Source organism: Myotis lucifugus, unplaced genomic scaffold, assembly GCF_000147115.1.
Source record: "Myotis lucifugus unplaced genomic scaffold, Myoluc2.0 scaffold_38, whole genome shotgun sequence".
NCBI classification, from domain to species: Eukaryota; Metazoa; Chordata; class Mammalia; order Chiroptera; family Vespertilionidae; genus Myotis; species Myotis lucifugus.
Window position 1 is genome coordinate 3,915,391 of NW_005871086.1, and position 13,749 is coordinate 3,929,139.

A 13,749-nucleotide genomic window follows, 5' to 3' on the forward strand; every position below is an offset into this window, starting at 1 on the left:
CCCTTGAACACCTCAAAATAGAGCTATTATCATTTCTATGACATTCTTCCACTATTTGAAGGCTCCTCATAACACTTTCTAACTCTTCTTTCTAACTGCCATAGCCTGAGGTATCCATTTGACATCAAGCAGAATCTGGAAGGTCTAGGTGGAAGAAATAAATTCCCTTTGAGGTCACAGAGATCTAATTGTTTTCCTATCTCCCTTCCCACAAGTGAATCCTTGCACCACGTCTACTCTGTGAACACTTCCAGTTACACAGACACACGAGAGAGAGAGAGAAGAGGTTCTATTTATTGCTCTTTGGGAAAGGTTATATAGAACATAATTTGGGTAAAATTACATTCTAGTTGCAGATTCATAAAACTTTGCTTAAAACCAAATTAACTTTCATGATACTATCAAATTCCCTCTCCTCTGCATACACAGCAAAGTACCTTAATCATAGTCTATATAATCCTCTGTTGTTTTTAAATGATTAAAGCAGACATAATACACAATGCAGTTGATATTAAATATCTTGAGAATGATAAATCAATAGAACTACTTTCACTCTTAAGCATTAACTTGTCACTTATAAATGTTCTGCACACACATTTTTCATTTTAGATTTTCTCCTTAAAAGGACTTGCGAACTATTCATTATTATCCACTATTTGTACACACACATCATAAGTCTTCCAAAATAACATTTAAAATGATTCTTAATATTGCCTCATAAATGTTAACCTTTAAGGAACATTCAATTAAAAAAAATAAAAGCTCAGGTCTGGACTCTGTAATGCATGTTCAGATGTGTCAAGATCTTATTTCCCACTGACCTGATAAAAGCCTCCGACAGCATACAATGTGCCCGCCTCTTCTTCGCTCAACTCAAAGGAAGTCAAATAAAGGAGAAAAAAAAATGCTTGAAATCACAGTGACCAAAGGATTTGAATTAATAATTACATTAAATAACCATAACTTTTTGTTTAACTATTCACATTCCACACAGTGGAAATTATCCTTTCCTCCAGATTTTTCACTTACATTTTAAACTTTGAAGAACTACAAGAACAACAACAACAAAAACAACTTACAGACTTGCAGGATGTGTGTTTTTCTCATTCAATGCCAAGCACAAAGTGTACATCATAAAATTCATATTTGGTGTTTGGCATTATTTTAATAGGAAAGATCGAGATTGCAAATAGTTGCCACTTAAAAAAAATTCTACTATAGTAATGAAAAAACATATCAGTACATCATCGGTGACTCCAATACACTATGTAACAGATATGGCACTTTTAATAAATGTTGGGAGACACACCCGTACTTGTGCGAGTTTAATATAGGCACAGTAAGAAAAGCAGACGGTTCCCTCTTTGGCGAGGCTGTGTTTTCAGGGCAGTTATGCTGCTGATTATCCCAGTGAAGTTCATTTTGAGGAAATTCTCTTTACTTCAGCCAAATTCAACTTACATGCAAGATGTGGTACAAGCTACTAAAAGAAGATTACTGCTGCCAACTTAAGTCGCCTCTTTTAACACAACTGCATGCTGATGGCACAGTTAAAACAAGAGAAATTCAGTGACGCTGGTTCTGAATGTCATTTTTCCTCGAGTATGGTTTTACATTTTCAGTTCCTTTCCCTTTCCCTTCCTTTCCCCCACCCTCAAAAATTCTGGCTTAGCATTTGTGTGCTTAATTAAATCCATTCTGTGGTTTATTGCTGGAGGATGTGAATGATAGAAAGATTTAAGGCAGGGGCATTCAGTGTATAAGAAATGCACAAATTCACCTAGTGTAGTAGGATCATCAGTAGTGAGTTTAAAAGTTTTAAAATTAGACCCAACATTTTGGGTGTTCAAAATAACTTCTGCTGCAAAGTATGGTTCTTGTTTAGTTGTTAAATGGGAGAACACTGAACCAAAACAAAAATAAAATAAAAACAGCCTCTTTAGTTACACTGGGCCTTTGAATGCTGGAGCCTTGATGGGCAACTGAAACACGAGTCTATGGTATTGGTTTCCCATGTTACACATGACTTGGGTGGTGAGATGATACAAGACCAAAAAAAAAAGTGTTGGGGGGCGGGGTGCCATTTACATATAAAACCTCAGGCTTGAAGGGAACAGGTTAGCCAAACCCAAAATGCAGTAAGGTTCACCCACACCACACTTTGGCCATTACACAAATCTTAAGTAGCTATTGAGAAGAAGCCCAAGTTTAATTTTAATCAGAGGACAGCCTCTACCAGTACACTCTCAAGAGTTACAATGTTCCATGAATCCCACCAATGTTACCATGACAGCTAATGAACCCAAATGCTCGGATTTCTTACTGGGGCTTCCCACTAGGCCCTCACGGGGCAAAGGAAGAAGGGAAGGTCATATCCCTCACATCTCCTCCCAGGCATTAAACTACTCCTTAGCCAGAAGCAACCTCCTTTACTTCCTCACTCTGTCCTGCTCTCCAGCTCAAACTTCTCTCAATGGCTACAACCAAAGATTCTTCCAGCTAGAATGGAGCAGGCCCTACGAGCTCTCCTCTGAGCCTGGTTCTTCACTGTCAGGGACACCCAGCAGAGGCAGACCCTTGGCAACCAGGCTGTGCCACTCACAAGCGTTACCCAGAAATAGCGAATTGGGAAAGAGGTGATTATAACCAAGCAAAGGGAATTAGCACCTCCTGCTTACGAGGTTTGTGTTCTCTTCCGATCCCTATGCGGGGGGGTGCTGAGCTACATCTATTGTCCTCCGGAGGGGCCAAGCAGGAAGGGGCTGACCTCCAAGTGGCCAGTACTTGTGTTTTAAGTTTGGAATTGGGTTCCAACTAGTTTCAGCAAATCAGTGACAGCCAACGTTAATGATTTTATTTTTTGCAAATTCATTTCTCCTCTGTTCACTTGGGTTCTGTTAAATACCAGGAGAAAACTTGCTAACACATGGGTCTCACTGTGCTTTGGGGCTGGCCTTCCAAGACCCTGCAGATCTCCCTAATGAATTTTGCTAGGCCCAAGTGGTCCTTAAGCTCAAACCCTCCCTTCTCTCACTCCTCCGTCCTCCTTGCCCTTGTCCACACCAGCTCCCCTAGAGTCTGAAGGGTCTTCCAAAGATGGGAAACATTTACATCCATGGTCCAGTGAGTTAGTTTGAAACCCTTGGCAAACAGGAGATTAGATTGAAATAGTCACTGAGATCCTACAAAGGGGTTGACTATGGAAGGGAGGAGGAAGGCAGGAAGCAAGCACAGGTTGAAATACCCCTTCCAAGTCTAATACAGCACTAACACAGGTCTCCTGCCCTCAGAGTGGCCTCTTCCATCAACATTCATTCTAAAGGGAGAGTCCCTAGGAGGGCACATGGAAGACAAAGGCAGAACCGGAGCTCAGACCTGCACCTCTGAAAATGCCGGGGGTGGTGTGGGCTTTCTGGGCCGTCCCCTGTGGAAGCAGATTCGTTTAGGTGATAGGAAGTGCCCTCCAGCAAAGACTGTTTCCTCTGGTGTCTGCAGACAGCCACAGCCACCCATGCACACGCATGCATGCAAACTACGCACTAGCAGGTGCCCGTCAGGAGGCAGCTGGTGGTTCTTCTTGTCTCTAGATTTAAGCCAAGTTCAAATCAGGTTGTTTTAGGTCTGGCTCTGGGACTGCCTGGGGCTGCATCCCTAGGGCAGGCAGGGTGTCCCGGCTTAATCCAAATCGATGGAGATGCAACGGCACTGCTTCACACGCGTCACCCTCTTCTTCTTGGTGGGAGGCTGTAGTTCAGGGCAGTTGAGTGTGACCATCATGGTGGTGAATTTCTTGGGCTTGCAGAAGGAGCAGGACTGGAAGGAGCCTTCCTCCTTCCGGATGTGCCTGGGGATGTAGAAGGAGTTGCACTGGCCGTAGCAGAAGCGGTTGATGATGGTGCGGCTGTTGCAGCCCTCCTCATGGATGGTCTGCTTGAGCGGCTGGGTTTTGCACCAGTCTCGCTTCAGGTATTTGCGCTCGGTCACATGCAGGGCCTCCTGGCTGGACTCCAGCACCTCCTCCCCTGGCATGGCCGTGCCTCGCCCTTGGCCCCGCCCCCGGTTCCTGGAGCCAGGCTGCTGGGGAGACTGAGTTTGCTCTGAGTCATTGTGCTGGGCCTTGTCTGGTGGGGGGATGGCACCTTGGGACCCATTCTTTTTCCCTTCAGCAGCTGGCAGCAGGGTCCCCAAGAGGAGAAGCAGGGCTCCCACAGTGTAGGCGGTGCGGCTCATGCTAAAGGAAGGAAGCACAGAGAGGGAAGACATGAAAAATAGAAAAGTTCATTAAAATGTTAATATTGCCATGTGCTGCATAACAACAGTTTGGTCCGTGACGGACCGCAGATACAAAAAGTGGCCCTGGCCCTAGTCAGTTTGGCTCAGTGGATAGAGCATCGGCCTGCGGACCAAAGGGTCCCAGGTTCGATTCCAGTCAAGGGCACAAATCTCCGTTGCAGGCTCCTCCTCCCTGGCCCAGGCCCTGGTCAGGGCTCCTGCAGGAGGCAACCAATCCATGTGTTTTTCTCACACCAATGTTTCTCTCTGTCTTTCCTTCTCTATCCCACTCCCCCTAAAAATCAATGGAAAAATTTCCTCGGGTGAGGATTAACAAAAGAAACAAACAAAAAGTGGTCCTGTAAGATTATAATGGAGCTAAAAAATTCCTATTGCCTGTGACATCGTAGCCATTGTAACATTGTAGCACAAGACATTACTCCCATGTTGTAGTGATGCTGGTGTGAACACACCTACCGTGCTGCCAGTCATATAACAGTTCAGCACATACAGTTATGTACAGTCCATAAGACTTGATAGTGATGATAAACGACTATGTTACTGGTTTACATATTTACTATACTATATTTTTATTATTTTAGGATGCACTCTTTCTACTTATGAAAAAAGGTTTGCTGTAAAACAGCCTCATACATCTTGTGTTCACCACGTGTTTTGATTAAACCCTTTTCTCTTGTGCTTGATTTAATCTCATGTTGTTTTATACAGCAACATACTGTATAGGCTTGTACCCTAGAAACAATAGGCTATATCAGGGGTCCTCAAACTTTTTAAACAAGGGGCCAGTTCACTGTCCCTCAGACCGTTGGGGGGCCAGACTATAGTTTAAAAAAAAAAACTATGAACAAATTCCTATGCACACTGCACATATCTTATTTTGAAGTAAAAAAACAAAACGGGAACAAATACAATATTTGTTTTTGCATGTGGCCCGCGGGCCGTAGTTTGAGGACCCCTGGGCTATACCCTATAGCCTACATGTACAGTAGCTTAGACTATTCAGCGGTTCTCAACCTGTGGGTCGCGAACAATGAAAATACATCCTGCATATCAGATATTTATATTATGATTCATAACAGTAGCAAAATTACAGTTATGAAGTAGCAACGAAAATAATTTTATGGTTGGGGGTCACCACAACATGAGGAACTGTATTAAAAGGGTCGCGGCATTAGGAAAGTTGAGAACCACTGATCTAAGTCCATGAACTCTATGATGTTGACTCACAGGGAATATCACCTACTGTATCCTGTGTTAGGCAGCACATGAAATAGCAGCTAGTATGTCAGCAGGCACTTGTTAAACATTTAGGTAAAATATTTCACTTACTCTTCACAATATCTCTATGAATTGGTACTATTATTCCTATTACTCTCCTGGCCATCAGGCCGTGAATAAGTCGAGATCTGAACTCAGCCCGGGCCCTTCTCTTCATCACAGGTGCTCCCGGAGGAATTGCTTCCTGGCTTCTGACACCAACTATGTTTGATTTGTATTGTGGTCACTTACCTGTATTCATTCCTGTACTTGACAATATTTAGTAAGTTCCTACTATTTCAATGCCAGATTACCTTGCACCTCTTTGGGAAACTTATCTTGTTTTTAGCAAAAATAAATTAGCTTCACATGCCAGGCAAGTCTCCCAGTCTTTCCCCCTAACTGGCCTCAGTGCTCCCCGAGTTGTTCAGTTGGTTGGATGCTTATGATGTTCACTGTTTTCAGGCTTAGGAAGGTGCCAGTGGGGAGACCAGAAGGCACGGACGGAGGGAGGATACTTCACAGGAAGGGCGCTGGACAGAAAGTTGAGACTGAGTTTCTACTGGAATTCCTCGGGCACCAACTTGCTATCTAACCTGAGGAAAATCACTTTACTTTTCAATAAATGACTTCATTTAAGCAATGGCATATACCTCATCTCCCCAGATAGGCTATTCAGATAAGATCTGATGTAAAAGTGAAAGCAATTTGAGAACTAACCAAACGTATGACGGTACTGCAGACAGAATTAATTACTTTACCAGAAAGATCTTGTAATTCACAAAGACTCCTGGACCCCTCACTTATTCTCATTTTTAAATTGAGTACAGATATTCATTATATCATTCTTTACACAAAGATATATACTTTTCGACTTTAAATGATGAAATGAGTCATTCACATGTGTGTGTGTGTGTGTGTGTGTGTGTGTGTAAAATTTAGAAGGCAGAAAATAGGCACAAGAGAGAACAGGTGTGTGCAAATATTTGCATTAGTAAATGCCATAGACATGTTAAATAGATTGGGGACAGTGAATTATTGTGGGTGGGTCTGGATTTAGATAAAGATCAGAGAGGAAAATGGCATATGAACAATGACAAAAAAATTAAATAAGGGGGGAGGCAGAGGGAAAACAGACAAGAGAATAAAACAGTAAAGCAAAGATGGAGAGAGAAAAATTAATGGAGTAAGGAATGTAAATCGGGAAAAGGAGTATTGATCTGAGGAAAGGTGTTCAGGAAGGGAGGGCAGACAGAGGAGGAAGAGGAGGAAGAGGAGCAGGAGGAGCATACTTTTAAAAGGAAAACGAAAGAGAGAAGCATCAGACTATTAGGATTCTCCTGGGACAGCTTCTCAAACCTGAACATGCAGTCACCTGGGGATTGACGTTGTTAGAGTGCAGGACTGCCTTTTAATGAGCTTTGAGTAGGAAGGCCTGGAGCACTTGCAGCCACAGCGTACAGAGGGACGAGGGCATTTTCAGATTCACAGCCTCCCTCCTTAGGCCATCACACCAAATCTGACCTGAATCCTGAAACTTCCCCTGGCCTGCCCTGCCCTGGACGCATCACAGTTTTCTGAACTTAAGGACAAAAATGTGAAGCATCATTTCCCCGCTCTCTTCTGAACACTGGTGTTACCCAAGATAATCACAAAGTGCAATTTAACCTTATCACAGCTCCCCCCGCCCCCCCAAGGAACTATCAGCTAGAGCAATTACTTTTCAAAGACAAAGGCAGTGTAGACTCTACATTCTCTACAGGACAGCCCTTGTCCGTAAACACCATGCAACCCGAAGGACACTGTCAAATTAAGATAATTAGATATTAAATCTAAAATATCCTTCAGTGACCCATGGACACAGATAATAGGGTGCTGAAGGCCTGGGTTGGGGGCAGGCTGGAGGGGGTCAATGGGGAAAAGAGGAAGACATATGTAATATTTTCAACAATAAAGAATTATTTAAAATAATAAATAAAATATCCTTAAATGGCACCATCTTCCCAACATTAGCCTAATACTTTAGGGCGAGTTCAAGTTTGGAGCTGATGATGTGACATTTAGCTCTCTGCTCTGACTGCAGACTCCCTGGCTTTTGTCAGTTTATGTTACAACATCCCTGTTCTTTAAACAGAGCCCTTTTTTTTGCCTCACCACCCAAAAAAAATTAATTTCCTTGTTTTGTCTTTTTTAAAAAATCACTCACGAGAAAAGTCCAGTTATAAAACAGGACTGATTTTCTCCAGAGCCCAGGATAGCTGGAGCCAGGAACGTCCAGTCTCCTCCGCAAATGCTATAGAGTGAAACTGAAACGCTTTCACAAGTTTCTGCTATTTATTCAGCTCAGAGACAGGGTCTAAACTAAAACAGTCTCTGCCCATTTCAAAGAGGAGCATATAAGAGAGCCCAGGGCCTATACCCACTCTGTCCCTCCTCCCTCCAGGATAACGCGGCCCTCCCAGAGCAAGGCCGGCAGAGCCCACATCACAGAGGCCAATCTGAGACCAACTGGGAATATACACTGCATATGACAGGTTCACGTCATAAGGCCATCCCTCCCACAAATATCTGTCTAAAAATGTCATTTTTTTTTCTGCAGACCAACTTAGGACCTTCTTTGTACTCAGCTTTTCCTTCTTGGCCTTTTCACATCTGTAATTACATAAATACCTAAACTGAGAGCTGTGAGCATTTACTCGTCACCTTATCCTCAGCTCCTGGCACACAGGAGGTGCCCTTACATGATTATTACAGACCATGTTGATTTAGAGAGTTCCCATTTCTTTGCATTTTAAAACGCCTTCCCACATACCAATGAGCAGTGCAGCCAACTGCAATCCTTTCGTTCTCACCCTCAGTGTAGCAAGCTCCTTACAGTCTAGGGAGCTTCTAGATACTTGCCTTCCTTTCTCTAGGAGAACCCCAAATAGCCACTGCTTTTTACCTGACCCCAGGCGTAAGGCTATGGGTTTCATCTTCTAATTGAAGTCACTGTATTCACTATGGCAGAAACCAACAATCAAGCAGTAAACCCCAAATTAGTCAACTGTGGTTTTCAGTGTTAGTTTGGACAGGCTTCCTGTTCCTATGGGAGCATGTGTACCCCATAAGCCAAAGGAATCTAGAATGACAGGCTGGTGGTTTCTTTTTAATAAGAAAAGTAAATTTGTCTCAAAATAAGATTTATTAGATGTGGAAAATATTATGAAATGTTTTTTCAGTTTTAAAAAGCCTATTCTTCAAAGGTCTTCAGCGCTAATTGTGAGGTTTCAGAGTTCTTAAATCTTATTAATTAGCTATTTGGAGAAGAGTGAAAACCAACTTCTGGAATCTCAATCAACAGAGACCTCTGCTTCTTAGAGAAGAGCAGAGCTCTGAAGGACTCCACATACTCCACATGAGTGAGAGTGAGGGGGATGAGAAGGGTAATGAGTACTGGAACCAGGGCTCTGTCTAGTCATTGTGGCCAGCCATCCAACCCACCCCCACCCCCCCACCACACACACACACCAACCTGGTCCTGATGACTCAGTGAAGGATATAAGACTATTTTGCTCTTGAAATCCCATTTGTATGGCCACAAAATAATTTGCACTTTGTAAATATCCTAGACATGGAGGAAATCAGGACGATGTAAATTGCTTGAGGACCATTCTTTTCCACATCAACACCTAGCGGAGTGCCCCATTATCAAAACTCAACCCAAATGCTAATCCAGACTTAGGTTCCTATGAATTATCACCCATGTACAACCATGAGTTGCAAACATTTTTTGGTAATTTGCATATACAGAATGACCCACTCACATCATTAAATTAAAGCTGTAACTCGGATCCAGACTGCATCATGACACCCACAAAGACCTCCCTTAATTTTCCTTTACAGACAATAATCTTTTAACCTTGCCTCAATGTCCCCTTAATGCATTTCTCCTCCAAGTAATGTGATCATATTGTCTGTGGTGAGCTTTCTCTACTACTGTTCCCTACCAGCAAGACCCATCCCATCTTTTTTATTTTTCCTTTATCACCATCCTCCCCTCCAATCCACTTGTCCCAGAGAATATACATACTCTCAAATCAGTTTAACCACCTCTGTCCTGAGCAGGACATGGTGATTTATTCCAGTCTTTACAAGACGATGAGCACATAATCTAATTCTGGGGAATCAAAAATGAAAATGCTATATGTGACTGTTTCCAATGTTCTGGTGTCTTTGAAAAAGTTTAGGCTAGCTCCTTTCTGCCCTCTTCTTGCTATATTTCTCATTTTAACCAGCCAACCTGCTTATCACCAGTTAAATGGGAGTGTTGAGTGGGAATTACAGTGAAGAGACAATGGTCAGCAAGCCAGCAGTCTGTGCCTCCATGTCTGATCAATTCCTCCTGATGAGTAAAGTTTTAGAAAGACATTCAGCAGGTATGGCATCAAATTATTCTCCCAGCATTAAAAAAAAAATCAGAACTGACAGCAAATGCTCTAAGTGCAGACCAGATTTTAGAAGAATCTATTCCTTTATCTTAGGGTTAACTCTTTGAGAAGGGCAAAGTTTATTTTGATCTTTACTTTTTTAAAAAGTCAACTTTTGGAAATTAAATAGAAAATTTAAGAATGTGCTGGGTTGATTTTTTTTTTTCAGACAAGTTGTACCAAGAAGAAGAGTTGGTGGTTGGCCAACTAGTGGACCATAAAGTCTCAACCTGTACATGTTGCAAGTACCCTAACTATGACCTGGTGATTTTGAACCCCACTCAAGGGGTCCAGCATTGCATAGGGCAAGGAGAAGACCACCTGGTCGTTCCGTATCTCAGGAGCTCTAGGCTCATGGGAAAATGTGTGTGTGTGTGTGTGTGTGTGTGTGTGTGAAGTTAATGATTGTATACAATTCTTGCAGTCAACAGGAAATAAGTCTGAAAGAAATAAACAATAACTCTTCACTGAGCAGCACTATGGAGAGACAGGTAAGTTACAGGTTCTGTCTTGCAGTGAAAGATGTTGGTCCCTGTGTGAGTGTGATTTAGGATTTAATTTCAGAACCACCTTATAAAAATATCCTGGTGCTGTAGAATGTTACTGCCTCTTCCAATATCACCACTAATAAGAACAGTCACCTATATTTTTAAACCCTTATTATGCCAGGTATTATGCTAAATTTCGAGCAAATTTTACCATACATTTCACAACAAAACACGAGATCGATAATATTGTGTTTGTTTTACCAATCAGGGAGGTTAGGAATCTGTCCAAGGTTACACCACTCCCAAGTAGGAGAGCCAAAATTTGAGTCCAATTCTATCCAGCGCTCAAACACATGTCTTTAAGCGCTATTCTGTGGACACCCACCACAGTATTTAACAAAGGACATATGGACTTGTTTGTAATGCAGTAACGTTTGAAAAATACCTTAAGCTCAAATGATTATCTCTTTTGTATCTTCATGTTCACTGTGGAGGAAATTTCTTGTCCCAGGAATTACTGTTGCACTTGGCATTTCTAAGAGCATATGTTAAAATGAAGGAAAATTCCTTGCAGATGTATGACATGGGCTGGTACCACTTCACCTTCCATAGCAGGCTTAGGCTTACTGGTTCTTCACTCTCTGTTCTAGGACATGCTCCACGGCTTTGCCCTTGACAAGCGTTTCTTGGATTGATATCCCTTTTAATACTGAAACATTAAGACTGGGGGCTTCAGTTTAGAAGACAAGGTGGGCAGGCAGTTCTCATTCAGAGATGTGGGGACTTACGTTTCTATTCTTCCCTGTGTGAGCACTCACCTACAGACTGTCAGCCAACTTACATTTCCTATAGATCATGAGTTGCCAAAACATTTCACTCAAAATGAACTTTTAAGAAAATGGGAAATCTGTGAAATTACTAAATTTACGAAAGACTTTAATTTCTAAATGACCTGGGGGGTTAAGCACATGCACACAGAGCAACTACAGATCTAAAGAACCCTTAAATAATTAGTGAACCATTGGAAAGTGCAATTTATCCAGTGATAGTAATCAAATTACTTACTGTTGTAGACTTGGGTGTGCCAGGGAGGAGATGATAATCTGTAGTTTTCTTAAGATCTCCCCCTCATTGCTTTGAAAAATCCACCCCTTCAAGTTCCTATGCCCCCCTTCTTCCCCCTCCAAAAAAAAAAAGAAAGAAAGAAAGAGGAGGGGGAGCTGGAAAGCCCTGGGGAGAAAGAAGACTCCTCACCCTGGGACGGGGTTATCTTAACCTCTTCTCCGCTATTTATTTAACTTGTGTGTACCGCCAGAGGGAGGCCACTACGCTGGGGTCCCGGGGACAGTTTAAATCCCTGATGACCCACTTAACACAATAGATTATTTTAATCGACTCTTGTCCTGGCACCATCTCGAAGGGGAACATAAACAGACCCGCACACCGCTGGGATCTGCTCTTTCCAGCAGGAGATCTAATTACCTACCAATGGTCGCCTCTCTGCCCTTGTTCCATTTCTTAAGAGATATTAACCCCTAACTTTGAGGCTATATTTCTGTCTAAAAGAGTCGGGCAGAAGGCGGCAACCGGGTTCGACCCGGAGCCCATGCAGGCCAGCTCTAAACGCACAGGAAGGGACTTCATCGCAGAGCCTCGCTCACCTCATGTTTGCCCCCCGCTGCGCCCAGGGGTCACTGAAGAAGGCGCAGAGGAACGCCAGGCTGGGGCGCCCCCAAGGCAGAGCTGGAATTTGAAGACAATGCCAAGCCAGAGTGGGGGCGCGTCTGTCCCCGCCGTCCCCCAGCCTAATGACTACAATTAACTCTGGCTGATGAGGTGACAGCCCCGCAGCGCCTCCGCCCCTGGCCTTGCTCCCCGCGCTTCAGAGGGGTCAGTGGGTGAGCGAGCGGTGGGAGAGGTCGAGAGGCCACCTGGGCGTCCGAGCCGGAGACCAGCCTCCGCGGCAGTCCCGCGTGCTCCGTCCATGGCGAGGTGCAGGGAGGCGAGGAGGGGGTCCTCTAGAACACAAACTAAGGGGTACCCGCGGGAGTGGGACCTGGCGGGGTGTCGCTGCCCGGTGCCTGCAAGTCAGAGGTCCCGTCGAGATGCGCATGGGACGGAAAGAAGCCTGAAACAAGGAACCGAGCGCCCACGAGCGCGCAGCCGGCACGTGGGCGCGTGAGCACTAAGGCTCCTGGAGTCCGCATCCGGGACCAAGTCTCCCGACTCGTGCGCGAGTCAATCGCTGATTCTCCCGATCCTCCCGCCCGGGGCAGGCTGGTCCACGGCACTCCGACGGGTGCCCCGAGACCGAGAGCAGCCCAGCTCCCCGCCTCAAAAACTTGAACCCTCTCAGTTTAACTGCCCGCGGTCTGCGGCCGAGCTGCAGGTCCCCGCTGCTCCCCGCGGCTTCTGCTCCCTGGCCCTCTGCTCCCGCACCCCGGCCGCGGGGAACTCCGCACCAGGAGGCGTTCGCGGGGCTCCAGGAGAAGGAAACGGGACACGCTCTCGCTCTGGTGAGCCTCCTGCCCAGCCCTTCCCCGCAGACGGCACCAGGTGAGGTCTAGCCGCCGGGGCCTCGGCAGGAAATACCCTGCGACAGTTTTTCAGGGTTCACCCCGGGAACCGCAGGGCCCCGGCCCACCCGCACCGAGGCGGGCCGCACGCCCCCACAGAGCGGAACGCGGGAGTCGCTCTGGAAGCCCCTGCGCGCGCAGACACGCACACCCCGCACGCACACGCACACCCCGCCCGGCGCCTCGACGCTCACCTGTCAGCGCGGCGGGCGGACGCGGCCTGCGCTCTCGACGCGTGGCGCGGGATGCAGCCGCGGCCCGAGCCGCCGGGCTCGGCGCGGGGTCAGCGGGACGGAGAGGAGCGCTCTCGCCGCACGCTGGGTCGCCCGGTCCGCGGAGGGCGCACCGAGTGCGGGACATCGCGCCGTCTCTCGTTTAAATGCCGGCGGCCGAGCGCGGCGCCCGGGGCCGCGCCTCTCCATTGGCCAGGCGCCGCCGCCGCCGCGGGACCCGCTATCCGCCCCCTTTCCCGGTACTGCCCCCGCCCCCGCACCCCTCCTGCTTCCCCGCGGGGTCCCTTCTCCGCCCGCCTCGCCTCTTTGTCTGCTCCCCCGCCCGGGCCGGCTGGGAGAGGTCACCCCAGGGAACCGCGCCTGGAATGCACAGCAAATCACATTTTCCGCTCCCGTTGGAGGGGGAAGCACAGGAGGAAATCCCCCGGCTCCC

The 13,749-nt window shown here is 45.9% G+C and overlaps 1 protein-coding gene across 2 annotated transcripts; it reads right to left on the reverse strand.

The window, feature by feature from the left end:
• Positions 1–272: 272 nt before the first annotated feature.
• Positions 273–13,434, reverse strand: GREM1 (gremlin 1, DAN family BMP antagonist). Of its 2 annotated transcripts, none has more exons than XM_006087483.3 (2): positions 13,278–13,434; positions 273–4,231 (listed from the first exon to the last, which is right to left on the reverse strand). In XM_006087483.3, the coding sequence occupies exon 2, from the start codon at positions 4,228–4,230 to the stop codon at positions 3,676–3,678; it is 555 nt and encodes a 184-aa protein (XP_006087545.1). In that variant the 5' UTR covers position 4,231; positions 13,278–13,434; the 3' UTR covers positions 273–3,675. The 2 variants fall into 2 exon arrangements, with proteins under 2 accessions (XP_006087545.1, XP_006087543.1); XM_006087481.3 differs by lacking the exon at positions 13,278–13,434 and adding an exon at positions 11,573–11,700.
• Positions 13,435–13,749: the final 315 nt, after the last annotated feature.